Source organism: Podarcis melisellensis, assembly GCF_964234715.1.
Source record: "Podarcis melisellensis genome assembly, chromosome: 14".
NCBI classification, from domain to species: Eukaryota; Metazoa; Chordata; class Lepidosauria; order Squamata; family Lacertidae; genus Podarcis; species Podarcis melisellensis.
In genome coordinates, this window is record NC_138546.1 from 25,510,765 (window position 1) to 25,522,136 (window position 11,372).

At 47.2% G+C, this 11,372-nt stretch overlaps 1 protein-coding gene across 1 annotated transcript in view; it reads left to right on the top strand.

Moving 5' to 3' along the window:
* RASGRF1 (Ras protein specific guanine nucleotide releasing factor 1) overlaps positions 1 to 11,372 on the top strand; it is a 57,669-nt gene that overhangs the window by 17,638 nt on the left and 28,659 nt on the right. The window contains exons 4-5 of the mRNA XM_081888159.1: positions 5,081 to 5,173; positions 9,319 to 9,572. Of these exons, the coding sequence (XP_081744285.1) occupies positions 5,081 to 5,173; positions 9,319 to 9,572 (347 nt within the window). The remainder of the gene's footprint in view (positions 1 to 5,080; positions 5,174 to 9,318; positions 9,573 to 11,372) is intronic.

Genomic DNA, 11,372 nt, shown 5'->3' on the forward strand with positions numbered 1-11,372 from the left:
ACCATTTTCAATGGCAGTCCCACATATAAAGCATTGCAGTAATCTAGCTGAGCAATTGCCAGAGCATTGAAAACAGGAGTGTCTCCACCTCCATCATTGAGCCTGGACCCGGAAGTCCAGCTCCGAGGGTCCCCTGGCAGTTCCCTTACTACGAGAAGTGGATTTACGGAGAACAAGGCAGAAGGCCTTCTTGGTAGTGGCACCCGCCCTGTGGATCACCCTCCCGTCAAATGTCAAGGAAATAAAAAATTATTTTACTTGGGAGACATCTGAAGGCAGCCCTGTATTGGGAAGTTTTTAATGTTTGATGTTTTATTATGCTTTAATATGTGTAGGAAGCTGCCCAGAGTGGATTGGGCAACCCAGGGAAGGGTACAAATGAAAAAATATCATTATTAATAACAGGAGTTAGGCTATCCCTCTCCAGACAGGGGTGTAGTGGGGCCACCAGCTAAAACTGACAGAGGGCACTTTGTGCCACTTGAAGTCACTTGAGCCTTAAGTGACAGTAATGAATCCACAAGGCTACACAGCTGCTCCTTCAGAGCAGAACAGACCAAATCCCACCCTTCCTCTCAGCTACTTAGAATAATAGAATTGTAGAGTTGTAAAGGACCCCAAGGGTCATTTAGTCCAACCCCTGTGACGCAGGAATCACAGCTGAAGAATCCCCAACAGGTGGCTATCCAACCTCTCTATAGAAAACTCCTGCGAAGAAGAGGGCTTGCCACAGGGCCACAGTTTGAAGGACATGCTGGGGGGGGGGGGAGAGAGACCATGTTGGGCTCAGGGGTGCGCCAGATGTGCACATTCTCTGAGCCCAGTTCTTTCCCCATGAACACCTGCATTTTGCTTGCACTCCTTCTCCTCCCCCCCTATTCAGATGAATGGGACTGAGTACTGAGCCTTTTATGTCTTCTGTGTTCCTGCGCATGAATTATAATAGTTTGATAATGGAACAAAGACTCTCTCTTCCAAGGCATGCACACTGTACATTTGAAACACATCACACCCCAAAGGATCATGGGAACTGTAGTCTGCTCAGAGTGCTGAGTTCTGTGAGGTGTAAACTAGAGTTCCCAGAATTCTTTGTGGGAAGGCATCTGCCTTTAGGTGTGTGTTTATATGCTGCCTGAAGAGTGGGACAGAGAGGGGTTGCATTGCCAGGCAGAAGTCTCCCAGGAGGTACTCAGTGGACACCCCACCCCCTTTTAGGCCTAGGAAGAGGTCCCTACTTTTTCTCTAGCCCCTCAACTCCACCACAACCCTGATCTCTGGGAGTGGAGCGGGGGCGGCCTTTTAAAAATAAGCAAGCCTCCTGCATAACTCAGGATCCTCACAACCACCTGCCCCCTTTCCCTGTTTTGCTGCCCAGAGCACCCATATGCGGCATGCGGCATGACACTTAAAAAGAGGGGGTGTGATGTTTAAAAATACCAGGGCTCTAATGGAGGCTGCTCTGTATCTCGTTGCTAGGGGCAACCTCAGGATGTTAAACTGAATGGCATCAGCTTCGAAGGGACAATGCTTTCCTGCATCTCTGATTTGTTGTTGTTGTGATGTCACTTCCCCAGAGCCAATCTTGCTTCTACGCCTCCCAGTTCATTTGCATGCTTGAATTTGATTTGTTTTGGAGTTTTCTTTGCATGGAAATAGACATTTTACATCTCCGTCTTTCAGTTCATACAAGGAGTGTTTGCACCAAAACATTGTTCTGGTGAGTTGCCGAGGCGTGACCTCAGCTAAGGGGCCGAGGGGTTGAAAAAGCAGCAGGGAGCATCCAAGACAAGGAGTCTCCCTTCTGACTTCAGTTGTACTTCATGTGCAACCTGTGTTTGCTTATGCATCCCATTTTTGAACATTTGAAAATGTGCAACCAGTTAACGGATGCAAGATAAGGAAGCATGAGGCTTCTGGGTGCAACTGCCTGATCAGTCTGGCCCAGGAGGTTGTCTGAGGTGGACAATTCAAGCTGATTGACCTTTATGGATATTGGGAATGTTTTCCTGGGAATCCAAACCAACCTCAGCCCTGACTCTGACCTGCAGTATTATGACAGACCACATTGCAGAGCTGTAGTAAGCTAGAAAGTAGGGGGGGGAATTCTCCCTCTCTCAGAACTTGTGCACACCCAATGAAGCTGAATGCTAGAAGATTTGGGACAGATCAAAGAAAGTATTGCCAGAAACCACAGGATGGGAGAAGGTTCTTGGGCTTGGATCCTGCTTGTGGGTGTCCTACAAACACCTGGATGTCCACTGTGAGAACAGGATGCTGGACTGGATTGTCCATTGAGGTTCGACTGTTTTAGCTTTGGGGTTGGCATTATCTGGGCCAACTTTTAAATGTTTCGTTCTAAATAAGAACTGAGTTAGAAAAGGTCAAAGATCAGGAAGCTCTTGGCTCTGCTGCTATCTTTTGGACTTTTTTGGAAAGTGGGATACTATGCCCAATCTCAGCTGCATTAAAACCTTGGAGTTTTCCTGTGGTTTTCAAGGACTGCTTGCGCTGCCATTGATTGATGCATTGAGAAACAGCTTCTCAGTCTGAATCAGGAAATAACACCTTCTGACAACAGAATGGTCCGCTCTGTACTTCTTGCTATCCACACACCATGCCTTTAAAGCACTAGTATACCACTTTGATAGTTTGAAGGATCCTGGGAACTGTGGTTGATTAAGGGTGCCTGGAATGGTCACCTTGTGAGGTCAGCACCAATAACAACCTACAATTCCCAGGATGATCCATGACTGGGTGTCAGATGCCTCTTCCTCCTGTCCTTTCCGAATAACTCCATTCCATCCCCCCTTTTTTCCTGCCAGTGGCTCAACATTACATGTTGTTGAGTTATTCTGGATCCTTCTCTCTCTTGTTTTTTCTCTCTAGAGATTTTCTAGAGCATTTGCAAATCTCAGGGTTACTCTGAGTCTGCCAATACCTTTCTCTTTTGCGTGGGTGGTGCGGTTTGGGCTACAGAAGCATGAACACAGAAAGACATTAATCAGATTAGGGGGGGGGATGATATTTATACACTAGGCTAATTAATTCAGAGTAAGTCACAATTTTACATCTACATCACCAACGCATGTGTTTTCCTTTACCTAACTGATGGTGATTCAGCTTCCAAGCAACACAATTCCAAATTTCCCTTCGTAAAGTAACCACCCTTTAAAAAAACAAAAACATTTATATGAAATAATACTGAGAATGCTATCAGCTCCTTGCCCCAGTCCCTAAGAGACAGCCCTGAACAGGAGGGATTTGGCTGTGTCAACTGAAAGTACAAGGGCAGGAGGCCTGGCTACCTGGCACAGGTATTGCCATCTTTTCAGTCAAAAAGTGAAGAGCTGAGGCAGCAGGTCACAAGGCAGGTAGGGAAGGAGGCTGGTGGGTTGTGCCATGTCAGACAGGTCCTGCCTCCTCTTAGGACCAGATCAAAGCCCTCATAGCAGGATGGGCAAGCCTGAAAACCAAGCAGGGGGCACGTTATTCTCCTCACAATAACCCTGCAAAGCAGTATAGGCTGCAAGAGAGTGACTGGGAGGCACTTAGCCACTAATCTTGAACACCATCACAGACACACATGACCACCACTGTGCTGTCAACTCTCTTCCCCTCCAGAGCCAGTGTCCTCCCCCCTGGTCCCCATCTGTAGCTTTCAAAAAGTGGAGGCAGGGGCCTCCTCCCTCCCTCCCTCCCTCCCTCCCTCCCTCCCTCCCTTGCAAGGAGTTGGACTGCAGGGTGCTTTGGGTTCCTTCCAACTCTACAACTTTATTTATCTTTCCTTCCAGGGTGGCTGTGCATCTTGCAAAAGGCATTGCTAGGGGGACTTGTGTCATCCGCCCTCTGAGCTGGCCTGTGGCATTGTGTTTGGATTGGAAGCACATCCAGCCACCCTGAGATCAAAGTTTTTAAAAGATGTTCTAAACACTTTAAAAGGGAGAGGAGGGCAGGGGAATTGGGGCCCAGCGGAAAAGATGGAATGGGGAGTTTGAGCCCCTGGAGCCAAACCTTGACAATGCCCCTGAAGCCAAGTCACCTTGTGGGGAATGGGTGAAGGTGTGTGTGTGTGTGTTCAGCCTGGAAAAGCAAAGGGAAGGTGCAACCATCCCTACTGGAACTTGTATTAAGGGACCCCCCTTTGATCCCCCACACATTGACCTGAGTACTGGCCCTTGGGGATCTCATTCAAGCATTTCATTGAAATGATATCTTATACTGGACCAACTGATATAAGAGGATGTAAGACAGCCATAGGCAAACTTGACCCTCCAGATGTTTGGGGACTACAACTCCCATCATCCCTAGCTAACAGGACCAGTGGTCAGGGGTGATGGGAGTTGTAGTCCCAAAACATCTGGAGGACCAAGTTTGCCTATTCGTGATGTAAGCTTTTGAGTTGCACAGGGCTCTTCATCAGATACGTTTTGTGGAATTCACCCTATATTAACATCAAGTGGTTTGGTAAAAAAAAGCAAATACTTTGTGTGTGCCTCCTGCAATAATATGGAAGAAAATGGCAAAGGACTATATGAGTTTATTATTGCCTACCAGGGAAAAGGCCTTTTTAGTGGTGTTCCTCCAGCTTATGGAATACTTTCTGAGAAGGCTCAACTGGTGCCTATGTTAGGCGTTTCTTTTGACACCAGGTGAAGACTGTTTGCTCTTTTAAAATCCTATGTTTTTATTTCTTATACCTCTTTTTCCTTATTCTTTTTTTTGGGGGGGGTGTTTTACTTAGTTTATGCTGTTGGGTGCTTTTACGCTGCTGTTTGTTAATTGTGCTGGCAATGCTTGTAAATATTGATTGTTTTTAGTACTGTTTCATTTGAATTTCATTGATTTTAATTCATGAGCTGCCCAGAGGACACAGTTGATTGGGTGGCATAGAAATGCCCAAATCGAAATAAGTCTGTGATGGAAGCTCCCCCATGGAATTCCAGGGAGTTCCGTACATCTTGCTAGAAGTGCATCTCTTGCTGGCTGGGCGCCTTCATCATGATGGGCCCCCTGAGTGAAGCAGGCTTGTTAGCATGTCAGTCCTTTCACCTTTACTTCTCTGTTTACTGTCTGCTCCCAGATTGCAGCCTTACTCAAAGACAATGAGCGCATCCAGTCCAATCAGACCAATGCACCCAACGACGATGACAGTGACATCAAGAAGATCAAGAAGGTAGGCTCTGGTGTTTTAGAGAGCTTGGTCTCTGCTCCAGCCTTCCAGATGTTTTGGACTCCCATCAGCCTCAGCCAGCGCAGGCTGGTGGAAGTTGGAGTCCAAAACATCTGTCATAATTGAGGAGCAAGAGCCTTATTATAGCTAGAAGGTGGTGGTAAAGTGTCCTCTTCTGTGCTTTGCAATGCCATTAACCTCCAGGAAGGAGAGCAAACTTTCTGGCTAGGCTGGTGCTTGTGGTTTGCAACACCTGGATGGTGCCAGAGAATGGGGAAGTCAATGTCTCTGTGTGCTTCTGTGCTTCTCTGTGTGGTAGGAAGGTCCAGGTGATGTCTTTTCACAGTGATATTGACATACAAATGTGAGGATATTCCTAAGGGATGGAAACAGGCACCCAGGAAGTCATTGTCTGGATCACAGCCACTGCAGGCCAGATACACCCAGATCTCTCCACCAGCTCTCCCACAAAAAACATTTGTGGGTGGAGAAAGAAAAGTGCACAGCTCCTGGCTGGGAAGAAGGATCAGTTATTTCTTTTCAGTCTGCATTGTCTCCTAAATAGTTTGGGTCCCTGATCCTTAATGCCTCTGAGTGGTCCTGCTTCTCCTTTGACATCTGCTGATAAGACCCTGCTCCACATTCCAGTAAAATGACTTTGAGTAAAATGACAGGGACTTTGAGGTTGTGGCACTTGGGAGGCCCACCTTCCCCCCGTGTGATCATATCTGGCTTTTCAGAGGCTCTTTTATTGAGTCTGCACCGACTCTGCACCCAGAAATCAGTTTCTCTTTCTCTTTCTCTTTCTGCTTCTCTTTGTGTATGTTTTGGCTGCTGTGTTTTTATCTTTATAATATTACTTTATTGTATTGAAAATGTGACTGAATGCTGCTTTGTGGACTTTGTGAAAAAATAAAAAATAATCATCCAGTGAATTTTGAAAATAAATAAATTCATCCTCTCCTCAGATCTCCTGGTTCACAAGATGCAGGGTGGCTAATCGCTGGACTACTCTTCAATCTCCATCTATAAAAGGAGACTTCCCAGTGAACCATTTCAAGGGTGCTCATGGTGGGAGGGCCTCCACTTTGGACTCCTACAGATTCCCTGGGCTCTTATGCACACCGTATTCCCCATAGACTATGGAGGATGGCCTTTGCTATGGATTAGTTGAGGGAGATTGGCCAGGAAGCAGATACAAAATGTTTGTTTGCTTAAATTGATATTTTAATGCCACTTTTGGCTCTGCAAAGAGTCCCTAAGGCAGCTTGCAGAAAAAGACAAGTAAAAGCAATAAAATAAAACAAGGAAAATAAAACACTGACTTGTTATACGTCGAGACAACATTGCTCACTAAAACAGAGCAGCAAAAGGACTCAGTTTACTGGGCCAGATAACAGTAGTGCTGGCTGCAAAAGGAACACATAGGAACACAGAAAGCTGCCTTATAGCAAATCAGAACCATTGGTCCATTTTGATCAATATTGGCTACACTGACTGGCAGCGGCTCCCCAGGATTTCAGGTAGGAGTTTCTTCCTAGAGATGCCCGTGGGGATTGAACCTGGAACCTTCTGCTTGCAAGGCGGATGGTGTACCACTGAGCTATGGCCCTTTGCCTTTTCACTATTCTTTTAGAGGTGGAGAAGAAGGGACCTTCCCAAGGGAGGGGATATTGGAGCCAAGAAAGCCCCACAGGTGTGCCAAGGCACTTTTGCCCGCAGCACTGTCAGGCTATGAACCTGAACTTTCGGAGGGAGGGAAGGGTGCTACTCTATCCAGAGCAAGCTGGCTGCCCATTCCTGGGTTAGGCTTCAACTGCCCCCAACATTTGCCTTGTCAGTAGGGAAAAGGATGCAGTCCAACACAACCTCCAGATTCCAAGTGCCTCCTTGTCTTATGATGGAAAAAAGGACGGGGTGGGTGGGTGGAGATCTGGGTGGATGTCATCTACATACTGATGGTGATCCTGCTCTCCAGCTCCCCAGATGATCTCTTCCAGCAGCTTCAGGTTGATATTAAAGCAACACAGGGAGATGGGTGGGAGATAGGGGGAGATGAATTCCTGCAGAAGGAACCCTGGCTGCTTACATTTGGCAGGCTCTGGTGTTTCCTGGATTCTCGCTAAAGAATCTCCAGGCTTCAGTTTGTTTCTTCATCCTTGCCCTTTCCTTGCAGTTGGAGGTTCACCCACACAGAAACCTCCCTCGCCTCTCAGATGAAAATCTTGCATTGATTTACGTCGTAGGACCTGCAGCGTTTCATGCTGCCTGTCACCCAGGAGATTCCAAGCAGAGGAGCGGGGGAACCACCCTGCCGTTTCTTCATTGAGCTTAGGAAACACAAAGGCGTCACTTGGAGCTCATTAAGAGGCTGTAGTTTCTGGGCTGCTTCAGGGCCCCCTATACCCACCCACACGGTTGGTGAGACCTAGTGCAGACTGCCACCTCTCCATGATGTGTGGGGAGGTGTCTGGGAGTGGGGAGCAAATAGGTCCCCTCTTGTAAGCCCAGATGAAGGCTAACAGCAGCCAACCCAATCCTGGAAACTTTTGGTACCCAAATGAAAAACTCGATGAGGACGAGGCTATTACTCCTTTCTCATGAGAGAACCCCTGGTTCTGGGAGAACTCCTGGTACTGAATTGGGGCCCTCTCAACAGGGTGGGCACAGCCGTGAAACCATCCTTGGGCTCAGAGGATGAGTTCCCTGTGCCAAACATCTATCTTTTCAGCCTCGCAGAAATCAAAGATGGCAAAACCCCATACGGAACCAAGATGGAACAAGCCACATTACAGACCTTGTCAGCCTATAGAAGACTTCCATTGGGTTTAGCTCCCCATTGGGGGCAGCAGTGCTTCTGAATGTCAGTTGCTGGAAACCATAAGAGAGGAGAGTGCTCTTGTGCTCCAATCCCACTTGCAGGTTTTCCATTGGGGCATCTGGTTGGCTGCTGTGAGAATAGGATGCTGGACTAGATGGGCCAGGCTCTCCTTATGTTCTGACTAAGTAGGGAATCCTCAACTAGCAATGCTCATTTGGAGCTGTCCGAGGTCCTGATTTTATCTGCCTTCTGTGATAGAGCTTCTGACCAATCTTCACTGGCTTGATCTGATTTTTCAGGCTATGACTTGCATCTGGCTATTTTGGCCAGCCTCTGCCTGCCTTGCCTTGCCTTCACCAGATACCATCTCCTTCCCCCGTGTGCCTCAAGTGCCCACAGAACAGAATACCAGGCCAATGTGGCCTGCAGTTCAGGGAAGGGGATATAGAACCTGCTTTGCATGCAGAAAATCCCAGGTTCAATCCACAGTGGCCACTCTAGTTAAAAGGCCCAGGTAGTTAGGGATGGGAAGCCCTGCTGGACTCTCCAGAGACCCACTGCCAGTGAGAGTCAACAATACTGGGCTTGAAAGGTGTATTAATGTGTTGTAATTGGTGTTTTGATCTGCTCTTATTTATGTATTGCGTTATCTGTAGCAAATGTTTCTGTGTATATACCCTTTGGTGCCAGTGTGTGATGGTGCTTAGAGACATATCAAAGCCTTTCCTGAGAGTGGAATTGGCATGCTAGGTACAAGTGCAAACATAGAGTATATATACAATATTTACACTTCCAAAATCCAAGGCCCTGGGGCCAATCTGCCTGAGCTTTATGCACCGATCCAGAAGTGCTTCTGTTTCCACCAAGATTTATATAGGGTCTGGTTGTGGGTTTCTCAGCAGAGAAGGAAAATGACCTCATGCATGCTCAGAGGCACTCTTTTGTTTCATAGGAACCCCCAGCCACTGGAACACATTCTGAATCCAAAATAGATTAATGCCCTGCAATTCTGTGTTTTAATAGGTACCTGTGTGCACATAGATATTAAATACACCATTTAATAATAAACAGAGGAGCAGTCAGTGAAGGGCACTATCTAATCTCAGGGAAATAATTGAAGCTTTCTAAATACAGAAGGGACAGAGAGATCTGTTCCAGCCCCTGCAAAATGAGCCTGATGAATCTCTTTGCAGAGCTGGGATGTGTGTGATGAAATCTTGCTGGAACTTCCTTGCACCAATTTGAAAGCTCCATGCCGAATGGTCACCTAGTACTTCTCCCTGTTGCTTTGTGTGATCACCTTATGAAACTTCTTGTCTTTTATCAGGTCCAGAGCTTTTTACGAGGCTGGTTGTGCAGGAGGAAATGGAAGACTATCATCCAAGATTACATCCGCTCACCTCATGCGGACAGCATGCGGAAGAGGAACCAGGTGGTCTTCAGCATGCTGGAAGCGGAGGCAGAGTATGTTCAGCAGTTGCACATCCTGGTCAACAACTTCCTGCGCCCACTGAGGATGGCTGCCAGCTCCAAGAAGCCCCCTATCACCCATGACGATGTCAGCAGCATCTTCTTGAACAGGTGAGTAGGGGCCACTTCTGGCTATATCTGGCTCAAGGAAAGCAACTTGGTATTCCAGGGTTTAAAACAACAACAACAACAACAACAACAACAACAACAACAACAACAACAACAACAACAGAAGCTAATAGCCTCACAGTTATTTGTTTTGCTTGGGTGTGTTAGATTTATACCCTGCCTTTCAACTTTTCAAAAAGTCTGCTTGGTGGCTTATAACCAGATTTAGTGTGTTTTGTTTTACTTTTGCAAGCATAACAAAAAAGGGCTTTGGGGAGCCTGTTGCTAAAAACTATAGGACAATAAAACTGTTTCTTATTTAAGAACTGGAAACCAGCCAGTGAGAGGCTGTTGAACCATGAAATGCAGGAAGCTGAATTAATTCTTTGTGTCTGACTTCACCACAGAAAATGTAGAGGAGATTCTTCTAGTAGAACTGATTCCCCCTACCCCCCACCGGTCAGGGAGGGAGGCTGAAAAATTGAGTCAAGCAGAGGTGACAGGATGAAGTTCTGGGTCTTGCCAGCAAATTAGCAAGTAACAAATCACCAGGGTGATTTAGTAGATATAATATGCTTGGACACATGAAAGGCTTTAAAAAATGGCAGGAGCAGAGAATGTGTCTCTGGTCCTCAAGAATTTTCCAGACTACAACTCTCGTCATCATCATCTTTGTCCATTGGCCACGCTGGCTTTTGGGACTGCTTGAATTTGGAGTCCAACAACATTTGAAGGGCCACAGATGTAAAAAATAAATAAAATGTATTTATTAATCCATTTATATCCCACCTTTCTTCCAAAGAGCTCAAGGTGGCATAATGGTTCTCTTCCTCCCCATTTTGTCCCCACAACAACCTTGTGAGGTAGGTCAGGCTGGCTGAGTGCGGATTCAAAGCCTAGACTCCCAGGTCCTAGTCTAACTCTCCAACCACTACACCATTCCTGGCTCCCATGTTTCCCCCCACCCCATGTCATAAGTTATGTAAGCACCGGACAGTGTGTGCACAGTCAGGCAAGGGGGATGTCCCAAGTGCAGGATCCTTCGCCACCTTCCAGCAGTGACTTGCAAGGAACCTGCCAGGCAGCCAAGTTGTTCATGCAGCAACTGCCACATTTCTGGCTGAATGCAGCCCCCTCTAAAGGTGCATCTGGAGAGAAAGTGCAGGTGTGTCAGTCAGGACTTGGGTTTGTGCATAGGCATGCTCTCTCTAATACACACACACACCACTTTCTAAAAATACTCCCTACAGGGTGGGCTTTGTTTCCACAGAAAGGAGGGCACCGGCCAAATTAACTTCCAACTCTGGTGAACTAGAACAAATGGAGCCCTGGGCTAAATTCTGCCAGGACTGAGCTCTCGCTGCACCCCGAATCCAGGCACCAGCAGCTCCTCTTTTTGCTCACAGCTGAAATCGCCTGGCCTGTTGCTCAGCGCTCCCCCTCCCAGACTGTTTCTGTTGTTATAGCTACTGGTGCATTAGATCATTCCTAGCAGGGGTAGATGCCAAGCCTGGCATTCAGCAGTAGGCAAGCTTCACAAGCTCCTCACCATCCTATTAGGCACTAATGGAGCCTTCAGATAGGCATAGCAAGGGGCTGTGTAAATGCACCGCCAGGGGCCTCCTCCAGTGCTGGAACTGGGATGGCCAGATCCTGCCCTGCAGTAGCCCATGAGGAAGGAACCAGGGAAGGGATTCTGACCTAGCAGGCTGGACCACCTCATCAAAAGAGCAGCCTTCCTCCTAGTGCCTGGATCATTTCCTGTCTCATCTGGCCCCAAGCTCCATTAACCCCTTCCTCCAC